The sequence below is a fragment of the Cryptomeria japonica genome, chromosome 4 (assembly GCF_030272615.1).
Source record: "Cryptomeria japonica chromosome 4, Sugi_1.0, whole genome shotgun sequence".
In the NCBI taxonomy this organism is placed as follows: domain Eukaryota; kingdom Viridiplantae; phylum Streptophyta; class Pinopsida; order Cupressales; family Cupressaceae; genus Cryptomeria; species Cryptomeria japonica.
This window is the reverse complement of record NC_081408.1, coordinates 417,571,969-417,583,585: the sequence shown is the minus strand read 5'-3', so window position 1 is coordinate 417,583,585 and position 11,617 is coordinate 417,571,969. Positions and strand designations below refer to the sequence as shown.

The window sequence follows — 11,617 nt, the reverse complement described above, 5'->3', positions numbered from 1 at the left end:
AATCCCCATTCCGTTCGTTTGACTTACTTCATTAATGTCTTCCAAATTCTCGGAGCGGTTTTTTTAATCCAATAACAAAAATCGCAAAATGGGGTAGCATACACACGACATGTGAACTGTATGACGAAATACCTCAAAGAGATGTCATTTCATGGAATTTTAAGATCGCAGAATATGCACAAAATGGATAAATTCGCAAAAAAAAACTAGTTGCCCTTGATTGCGAAAAAAAATTAGTTGCCCTTCATTGAAAAACAAAGAGTTCCTTTGATTGCAAAAAAAACCTTACCTTGCCTGTGCAGAGATCGCTCCGGCAGGGGGGGGGGGCAGGGAGGCAAGACGGTCGCCACTTGTGCTTTCAAAATGAAAATGCGTCGTGTTTTTTTTTTTTTAATAAAATGCCCGAGGTTGTCGGAATTCCGACGAACATGGGCATAGGTCATCGGAATTCCGACGAACACGGGCATTTAAAAAAAAAAAAACAATTTTTCATACAATGCTCCTTGTCCGTCAGAAACCTCCATCGGAATTTGACCCCAAATGTATTAGTGGTTGTGCTTATCAAATGAGAAGTGAGCATAAAATTAGAGGTAAAGCTTTAAAGTATTATTATATCAAGGTAAAGGAGAAATTATATTTATTATACCTAATAAAGATTATATTGAATAGTTATCGTTTTGGTTTTTTATTAGCATTTTCTATGGAAGAGAAATCGTAAAATTAGAGGTAAAGCTTTAAAGATAAAGCTTTAAAGAATTATTATGTCAAGGAGAAATTATATTTATTATACCTAATAGAGATTATATTGAATAGTTATCGTTTTGGTTTTTTATTAGCATTCTCTATGGAAGAGAAATCAACATGATGTACGAACAATTCAATTTTATCTTTGAACTTGGAGAGTCGTGAAGAATGTGTGGTGAGCTGAAATAAAATACAATAACAAATCCATGACGATCACATATAGCATGATATGGACTCGAGATATTTTATCTTTGAACTTGCAGAGTCATGAAGAATCTTTTCTCAGCAGTCATTTAGTTCGGGTTGTGTGGTGAGCTGAAATAAAATAACAAATCCATGACCATCACACTATATGTACTCGAGATAACATATTGTATCCTTGCTTCTAGCATGAATTGGATCTTTTACTTTTGCGGTACCAACAATTGAGTTGAGTAGAGTCTAATGGAAAGGAGAATCTCACGAGTGGTGGTTGTTCCAACTTTCAAGGGAGTGAGTAGAAAGGAGAATCTCATGAGTGATAACATGGTGGTTAAGATTTTTTGAGCCCACAATGACTCTGTACGCTCCTGCCCATTTCGATGCAAATGCAGTGTCTTTGCATGCTCCCGATTGTTCTAGATCTAAAGCAAAGACTCGCGCCTGCAACGTGGCCAACGATGGCTATGCATGCCCATTCGTTGCTGCTCTCTCTGACACTTGGTGCTAGGACTTTGCCCTTGGCAATGGATGGCTCAGGTCCTTTTGTGCTCGCTAGTAGTGCTCCCGCCCCGTCAAAGGATGGTTTGTGCTCTACCCCTCCTGTTGATGCCCCTCAGGTGGGTATTATTGTTGTTGAATCCTTGGCTCATGGGGCTGCCTCTCAATTTGGTAATGCTGCTATTGATGGTGACCTTGATGTGGGTGCTGAAGTCTCACTCAAACCTTCTCTTGTTGGTAAACGCAACTTTGCTTGTATGGCCAGATTTGCTGCCCAACCCTCTAGGGGGGTTCGTCCTCTTCCTTGTGTCAAGTCTTCCCCTGTGGTGGTCTGTGGACATGATATTGTGGATAACATTGAGTTCTACCAATGCCTTGTCTTGGTGTGCAGATTCTCTGGGTTCTGGGCTTCGTTACCAGATCTCTATCGCTAGGTAAGTGACTCCTGGAAGCCTTTGATTTCTCATAGTATTCATTGCTTCTTTCAAATCTTCGGATGATCGGAATTTGATATTGGACAAGTTGTGGGCTTGGGGAGTTCTCTGTGTGTGTGAAGCCCTTGACAACTTCCTTTTAACCCTCTTACTGAACCACTTTATGTGTGTTCGATTTGGGTTCGCCTTCCGAATCTTCCCCTTCATTTTTGGAAGCACTCTTGTTGCAAGGCCATTGGTAATTCTATTGGCCGTTTCTTAAAGGTTGTTGATGTCACGTCGTCAATGGGCCATTCCACCTTTGCTTGCATCTTAATTGATATTGAGTCCTCTTCACCTCTTCTAGGGGATGTGGTTCTCATGATTGGGGATAGGCCTTAGACACAACCATTGGATTTTGACGGCCTCCCCTTCCGCTGTTGAAAATGCTTCTCTACATCACTTAGCTTCGGATTGCTCCATTTTGCGTCTTAAAGGTGTTGTCGCTTGGTGGAAAGATGTTAATGTTGATCACTTGACTATCTATGCTTCTGACTCTGATTCGATTGGCTCCTCTCAGGAGGATGAGGAGCCTCTTACGACTGTTGATGCCACTGTTGTGGTTCCTATCCTTGAGGATTCAACTCCTGTTGCCCTTGTTGCCCAGCTCCGCCCTACTGCTGATTTTGTTCCTCTACGATTGCTACTGATTTGCAACAACCTCTTGCTGTTCTGCAACAACACACTGCTAGTGCTACTGATTTTAACCCTGCGGGGTCCCTCTTGGATGATCTCTCTCTTTATGGTCCTAATGATAGTATCGCCAAGACTGTGGTTTGTCGCAGGCGGAAGGGGAAGTCTTCCCCCCTCCTCAAAACTCCTCCTTATCATGGCATGCCTCTACCCCTCCTTGAGTTGGGTTTGGGTTGTTGGTTTGATAGGTTTTTTCTTTTCGCTTGTTTGATTGATTGTTAGTTTACTATGGAAGTGCCATTATGGCTTGTCTTTGTTTTGTTCTTCGTAGTTTGCAATTAATGTGCTGTCAATGTACTGCTATTGGTTTTCTGGTTGTCTTTACATCCTCTAGGCTATTGTATCTGGGGACAACACCCTTGTTTTGCTGCTATTAATATAAAAAACATGGTCGTTGTTCTAACTTTCTCACTTCCTTCATGAGGAGCAAGTTCTTGATAGTAAATGATTGTATTTATGCATGACATTGAGAGTGTTGCCTAGTGATTCTAATTTGGCTAGGTAGGTCACTCCAAATTTTGTTTAGCTTGTTTTGGGTAAAGAGACTAAAGGTGTTGAGAATGTGTTCTTTTGATTGACTCTTCCAAGAAGGCTAACTCACTTATGTCCCTGATTTTGTTTACCTCTTGGATTGGTCTTAGGATTGCTACTTGCTTTTAGATTGTTCACCATTTGGTATCTCTTGTATTGGTTGAGCTACTCTTATCTCACATAAAATTGTCGTTATCCAATTTTCTTTATTGGAGGCAAGAAATTTTTGAGTGGTGTCAAGTGAAAACATAGGTGAGTAGCTTTAGTGATTTTCGTTTGAATGATGGATGGTGTTTGATTGATTTATTGATATTTGATTTGATCTTGGTTGAATGTTGACTTCTTTGCTATGAAATATTTTTAAAACCCATGAATGAGCCTATTGTTTATGTTTGTGGTTTTAATGAACACAATGCTCAAAATGAACGCAAGCAACTAATTTAGTTTTTCCAAAAATTAAAATTCAAATGTGGTAATTTTCAATGAATGTAATTAAATGAGTCAACTAAATGTATCGAGTTTCCTTATATCCAAGATCTATAGTTTACTTTGCATTTTTGTGGTTTCCCCTTTGTATGAAAGAATCTTATTTTGATTTGATTGTTGACGATGAGTGACTTGTTGGTTAAAGGAAACACTTTGAAGCAAATAAAATGTTAGTTAAAGGAAACACTTTGAAACAAATAAAAGGAAGCATCTAAATCTTATCTAATCTTAAGAAGCAATTTGACCTAATCTAATCTTACTTTAAGAAGCAACAACAAATTCTAAACCCAATGAAGAAGTAGCAATAAAATGTTGCAATCCTTTAGAAAATTGGTGATCTATTTACTTCTTTAAACTAGCTTTTAAAATAGTATTTTTATTAAAGAAGATAAAATAGAGAACTTGTTCGAAGCATCAATGGAGCCGGTTGAAGATTAATCATCCGTGTCCTTCAAATATTGAGTTTTTTTCTTCTTGTTATCCTCTCTTCTCTAGCTATGCATAAATCCTCTTAATAAAAGTAAGGAAGAGAAGATTGCAGATTACTTGGTAAGGAAGCTTCACAAGCTTAGAATACTTAGCTTTCAAGATGTGACGAATCTTGGATTGGGCCTAGACAAGAGCTATTGGATCTATGTGTATTTAAAGACAAATAAGATACAAAGCTTCTTTGTAAATCATGTAGAGGTAACCAAAACTAGACAAGACCACCCCATTAATGCACGGAGCATAAGGGTGTTTAAATACAAAAATATACTATCAATCAGAGGGAGATGACAATCACTCAAGGGAAGAAGGGGAGTATTCATGTTATCAGGACTGAAGAAGACTCACAGTTGGAGGCCAAACTAGAAGAGAAATTACTAGAGCTGGAAGATTCATGTGCCAACAAAACATAACATTATCGCTCTTTTTGGTGAGGTTGGTCATCTATTTTGCCAAGGTGGGTCATCCCAGGTAATCTTATAACTTATCTTGGGTTACCCAAGCAACCCTATAGTCTCTTAAGAATCCCTATGGTGATGTAGAAAATCAATTTTGAAGTACACGAGGGATGAAAAAGCAATGTATATGGATAATTTAGATGGTGAACATAAGAGGGAGGGTCTAAGGACATAAGGGGAACTTTCATCAAGGTGGAGAAATCACGAAGATAACTTATTCATACATTATGGATTGTGAGCTAGACTACCAAATCATCATTGGATTGTCATGTTAATGATAATTTTGGGCACTTACATATTTGCCCCTTAAGATATGGTAGTCTACACAAAAGGTAGCTATTGTTCTTGAAATTGGGCATGTGGTGTTGAAATTAAATAGCTAGTTCGAATTATTTGATGATAAATATATATATTGTAATAACTTAAGTGATTACAATACTTGTAACTTGTAATAAAAAGGGCAGGCCCTATTTGGGCAATTGGTTTAACTTGTAAATTGTATATGGGTTCTGACCCATATGTAACTTGTAAATTCAAAATTATATCTTGGCGCCAGAATATGCAAGGCCGACCAAGGTATATTGTTGACATGAATTCATATATAAGTAAGATGATTTGACGATCACAAATAATCAATCACAAGCGAATATATATCTCTCTACCTTATGTGACCCGCTTCCAGCTGCAGTCATCATCATCAACAAAAGGATATTCATCAAGTGTGAGCGAACTTTAGTGAATTGGTTTCTTGTTGAAGTGAATCTGATCTAGGAGTGCAAATCTGTCCTAGGGCATCCAAACCTCATATACTCCACTGAATTTTTGTTCTTGTGGCTGGGCGAATTAGTATGGAACCTGAGCTGTGAATCTATTTTATATCTAGGTGAACTATTGATCATTATGAGCTCCATTCTAGACCCGAATCCAATCACCATTGTGGAGCAAACTTGTGCCAATTATGGGCGACTATGCTGGGCGATATTGAGTTGTCTAACTCACTAATTAAGAGCAACGATCATCCTCTTCTGTGGTGCCGAAACCCTACTTGTGGGATCAATGAATTAGGTTGATGACTTAATCAGATAAGTGATTTGATCTTCATTGTACTTGTAATTTTCTCATGATTAAAGGATTTTTATCTAGACTTGATGCTGGGGTTTTCCTCCAAGAGAGAGGTTTTCCCAGGGTATTCTTGGCGTCTTGTCTCTTTTGTGTGATTGCTTTGTGTTATTTCTAAGTTATTCTAAATCTGATCACTAAAATCAACATGTGGGACCATATTTATACTTATGGCAGTCTACATGGTAGGTAGGTACCATTCTTGAAATAGGCATGTGGGACTTGCATGTACTTATTTGTCTTGTATTTGGACTTGCAAAATGAAGTGTGTGAACATGTGCAATATAATAATCTTGAAAAGCAACAACGCAAAATGACAAGAGTACTTACAATTGATGTAAGGTTTTAGAGACATTACCCTCGTTGTATACTCCCATCACCTATTCGAAACTTCCAAGGTGAAGAATGCTAATTGATTCAAATGTATATAATCAAAATATTAGTTTAAATTAAAATTACTAAAATAGATGAGAGGACATAAAATAATGGTAGGATGTATTCTTGCCCCTACTTCAATTTACATGAGCAACCTACCAAAAGGGTCAAACATACACTTGACCAACCATTATCTATTCCCCCAAATCTGACATGCAACTAATTCTCGCCTCCATTCCTCCCAGCCTTGCATGCTGTCTTTTATAACCATGAGGGAAAGGTAAAAATAACCCTAAGAAAGGGAGTGCAATAGACTTGGAATCCAATGCGAAATTTGTTCATTTTGAAATTTAGTTTTTGCTTCTAATGAGATAGAGAAAAGAGGAGCTATGGATGAATGGTGAAAAAATTGTGCAATCTTAGAGGCAAAGGAGAGACATCAATGAGAGAATCAAAATTGTGGCAATCACTTAGCCTCCAATGATCCCTTAGATGCCAAAATTGAGAAAAACTCAATCTTCTATTCTCATTTATTTATTTATTTTGTGTTGAAATAGTCATCAAATTTAGTGACTTTTGTTGCATTAAGTTGTTTAGGTAGCAAACACTTTTACATTTTCATTTTTGAATGTCCTACATTTTTCCTTAATTTAGGTTGCTTGGGATTTGCTTGTAGCAAGGGTCGGTTTGCCCCTTTTAGCCCAATGCACATGTATTGATAGGACAAAACATCTAAGCATGCTACTAAATTAGATTGTTTGGAAACTAACAAATTATGTAGGAGAGCTTCTTGATCACCCCTTTTGATAAGGATATACTTTTTCCAGCTATTTTTTTGGTTATTTTGTGAATTGACAAGCACATTGTAGTTTTGATTTTGGTTTTTTGTGTTTTTGTGTCTTTTTGACTTATTTCGAATTTTTAGAATTCTCTAAGGTTTAATGAAGATTCTACTTGATAGTGTAGAAGTAGAATACATTATATTGAAAGTTGCAAACCTAAAGCATCCAAATACATACATTGTGATAAAAATCTAGAACATAAATAACCACAAAAGAGATGCAAACCATAACACAAGATTATGTGGAGCAACCATTATGGTAAAAAAATACACCTAAAAAGATCCAAAACTTATATTAATCCTTCAAACAAGTTACAACACTACAAATTCTTTCTCTAAAATCTCACAACACTTCATTACTATTACACCTTGCAAAACAACTTTTCCAACTTCCTAGACCATGCTCAAATTTATAGAATTACAAGATGAAATCATGGGATGGTTTTAGAAACAATTTACAAGTTTACGAGAGGTATGACACCCAAATTGGTTGGACTCGAAACCCAACATCTTCCTGTCTTTCCATCAACATCGCCATTAGAATGCCCGTCCCTATCGAAGTGAGATTGAGAAAAAATTGGTTAGGTTGGAGAGCCTTACTATTCTAAGGGGATGCTGTTAATTTTGTCGAGTCATTCCTTTATAGAGGCTAAGCATTGGGACAACTAGTAAACTAGTAGAGTAGCTTACCCGCCATATTGTCCAGTGTACTTACCACCGAGAACCACCTCCCTTATAATAGTAGGGGCCTCCCACAAATGGCATCTACCCTCACTCTGCCATCTTAATTGTAGGGGAGGGTAGGAGGCCCCTACAATTTTATGTGGTAAAATTCTGGAAGAGGCACCAAGAGCAGTGGTAGATCCAACAACATCCATTGCTAGAGAGTAAGATTCTGATGTTCAAGAAGATTGCGATAGGGATTATGACTTTATAGAGTGAGTGAGATCCTTGTAAGCGAGATTATGGTTCAGATACTTGTGGTCTAGATTCTGACCTTCATGAGAGAGATCCAGACCCATAGCCAATAGCTTCGCTTTTGTGCTGCAGTCAGAAAAACATAAGGGTAATCCTGGTGTTTTGAGTCCATATTTTATGTAATAAAAGGGTAAGTTATACTCTACTTTTGCACTGGGAATATGTGTTCCTTTCGCCTAAGTGACAATGAAGAAGAGTTGAATATGATGGCAAATACAAAATTGGGCAATGTTGGAGGTGAAAGAGCAGCTTACGTAACCATGAAAAGTGATGGTTTAATAAATTAATTGAGAGTGCCAAGGTATCATCAGAATATCAGAATATTAATTGAATGTCCCCCTTTTGGAACAAGGTATCGTCAGAATATCAGAGGCATAGTAGGTGCACCCAGCAAGTTGCATCAATCTATTTAATTTCAAAGGATGTTCATGTATTTGAATAAGAGATAAAATAAAATATCTATTGTTAGCATATTTCGAGGTATCAGATTGGCAGATTTCAATTTAAACTAATATGTTTGAAGTTGTATCAGACTAGTAGAAGTTGTTTTCTATGTGCATTTAGTTGAGGTCTTTACAAATTGCCCTTCGAAGTTGTTAGAAAAGTTTGCCAATGGTCCATTTGATATTAAAAATCAAACTTCACAACGATGTACAATAAGAACTTCACAACGATGTACAATAAGATTTGATGTTAAAAAACAATAATTCAAGGGGGACTCATCTATGGAAATGTTATTTTTGCACTCGTGAATCCTAGTGCAGCATAACAAGAGTGAATGCACACATTTTGCACATTGTTGGTCAAGGGGTTGGGAAATGCGGTCAGCTCTCACTAAAACAAGGAGCTAAGATAAAGAAATTATACAATGGTCACATCTCCTCGATTTTTGCTACTTGGCACCAGCAATGACATGTTTTTCTACATTTCTGGTACCCTACATCTACAAGTCCCCTTTTTGTGTCGTCAAGCATAGGAGGAAAGATAAGAGCACCTATTACTACTTATGTTTCAATTATTGTTCAATCTTTGTTGGTTCAATCTTTCAATTATTAATTTTAAAGAAACTAAAAAAGATATGTTAAAAGTCTATTAATAAATTTCACATGTAGTAATTGCGGTCCACTTTATTCCAGTAGTTAGAATTTTTGGAATATTGGTCATTTTTGAGATTATTGGGGCATCTTTAAGTAGGTACTGGTAACACTTTGCAATGACTACTTTTTGACCCTTAAACGTATAACGGATCCTACAGCATTTGTTATTACTACCTAGAAGCCAGAACAATAGCTATAAGTAGTCACATTCAGAGACAACCAAAAAAATCGTAAGAAATCCGATATATCATTTAAAATCTGTGAATGCACGAAATTAGCTATACAACTACTGATATGGTTCCTCCCCTAATTAACTCCAAACCCAAAAATGGATACATTCAATGTACAAACCAACAAACAATGAAGGAGATGATGCCATTCACAAATTCCTCATTCTTTCTATTTCAAGGAGGAAATTTCCAAGATTGTACGAACAGGGCCTGCTCTCTTAGATAAAACTTTTACATGAAAAATGTACTAATGGAGGAAATGAAAAACACATGGTCTCACTTGGGGTGCAACATTAACGTGGATGGATGGGTAAAACTATTCACAAGAGTCCTTGCAACTCATCAGAATGACACAGGAGTGTAATTGATGGGCTGAGTGGAAGACAAAGGAAGTGGTGAAGAGCACAAAGTCTATATCTAAATCACATCTTTGTTTTCACAATGATCAAATATGGGGTCTTAGTGTTGGATACATGAATGCGTGGGTAGACATGGAAAGTGGTTCTGGATGGTACTCAGGCATGCCTAACACTGTGGATGAAATATATGAAGATTTCAAGCGCCGCAGAGAGGGTATAATAAAAGCTCTTACAGTAGATTTTGAGGAGTTATACCAGCAATGTGACCCAGAGGACGAGAGTTTTATGGGGCTTTATGGACTTCCAGATGAATCATGGAAAGTTGTTCCTGAAGAAGAGGGGTTTCCAATGCTTCCAAATCCTGTTTGGGGAATCAATAACAAGAGACTAGTTATGTCAGAAAAGAAATGGAAACATTCTGTTGCTGAGGATAGTCATATATGGCTTCATGCCATTGCTCTTTTCCACTGTGCAAGAGTTGGACTGGATGAAAAAGACAAGGGACTACTTCTCAGTATGGTTGGAAGCTTTCAAGCAGTAGAAAAGGCTGTAAAAGAAGCTGCAGAACCAGCAGGAAAGCAAATAATTATCAGGCAGCCAAGGAGAAAGAAGAGATTTTCTAATGCTCTGGTGATGGACAGAGCATCTCCTTATCAAAGTGAAGATGAAAGTGATCAAGGCTATCAACCACATTGTCCAATTTGTGGAGAAAAGGATGGTAATGAAAAATGGATCTTATGTGATATTTGTGAAGAATGGCTCCATTGCAAATCTGTAAATATTAGTTCACAAGAGGCTGAGGATATGGTAGAGTACACATGCCCATTCTGCTCCACCTAAAATGTTACACAGTGGAAAAAATCTCATACATGATGACTACTGGTATGGTTTCTTTTTTTTTTCAACCAAAACCTTCAGTTTTACAAGATGAAAACTCTGAGGTTCATGGGATTCTCTTGATGTTTTAGTGCAGATCTCCTCAATTGGGTTTCTTTAGTTTTTGAGGAAGGGTCAAATAGGTTTCTGATAAAACATCATTATGCAGATTATCCCATTGAGTACTAAAATCATATTTTAATAGTTGTTTAAAATTGAAGCTATTGCACAGACATTGCAAATTTCTTTGGTTTCTCTTATGGTGAATAGTGATTGTCTAAAAGTTATTTTCTCAACTACTTTTATTCTTAAGGATACTGTAACTTAATGGGTTTTTAGCCAATTCCAAAATTCCTTTAATACTGATAGCGAGTGTCTAAACAGACTATACTAATTGTTTTTATTGTTGAAAGCATTGTCACTTCAATTAAGCTATGAATTGTACTTGACTATTTGGGGGGCTTGATGTTCTATTGCAAAACCCTTGAAATTTACATTTGTTTTCATTGTTGGCAAAACATTGCCTTAAATTTTAATTTGATAAACCCTTGAAATATAGAGGCTGTTGGCAAATCTATGAGGACTTTCTTGAGTCTCTCTGAAAACCAGTGCTCTTTCTCATCAAACCTTTCAAAGGATCCAGCAATTTAGGCCTATAAAAATCTACTTAAGGGTAGAAAGATTGTATCTAAAAACAGCATAATCATATTTAGAAGGTTCTGGACCAACTCAAATCTGGTTAAAAGTGAAAGATTAAATCTGCACTTTTAATAAAGTAATATATTTGTATATGAAATTAATTGATGATATTTCCATTCTTTTTTTTTAGATTGGATTTTTAAATTTCTGTACTTAATTTTTTTTTCTTTTGAACTTGAAAATGTTTATTATAATTTAAATTAGTTTATATTTAATTATATATATTTATTTAACTAACTTAAAATTATGTCAATTTTTTTATTCCATACAATATCAAATTATCGCATCCTTCTTTTAAAATAATCATTAATTCATAACTAAAATTTGTTATAATTTGAATAATTGAAAAGTTATTTTTGAAGACAAAAATAAGATGTTTTATTTTAGATTGCAATTAATTCTTTTTATCAATTTAAAAACCATCTTCAATCTTTACAAAAGATTTTAGTATTTTCATATAACTCTCAAATCTG

General features: G+C 36.3%; 1 protein-coding gene across 1 annotated transcript; it reads left to right on the top strand.

Moving 5' to 3' along the window:
- Positions 1-8,453: 8,453 nt before the first annotated feature.
- LOC131030840 (PHD finger protein ALFIN-LIKE 3) lies at positions 8,454-10,698 on the top strand. Its single transcript, XM_057961769.2, has one exon. The coding sequence runs from the start codon at positions 9,684-9,686 to the stop codon at positions 10,407-10,409; it is 726 nt and encodes a 241-aa protein (XP_057817752.1). The 5' UTR covers positions 8,454-9,683; the 3' UTR covers positions 10,410-10,698.
- The last annotated feature ends 919 nt before the right edge of the window (positions 10,699-11,617 follow it).

Bases quoted from the DNA above. Each gene is read 5' to 3' on its own strand.
- LOC131030840 (XM_057961769.2), top strand. From the start codon at position 9,684: ATGAATGCGTGGGTAGACATGGAAAGTGGTTCTGGATGGTACTCAGGC.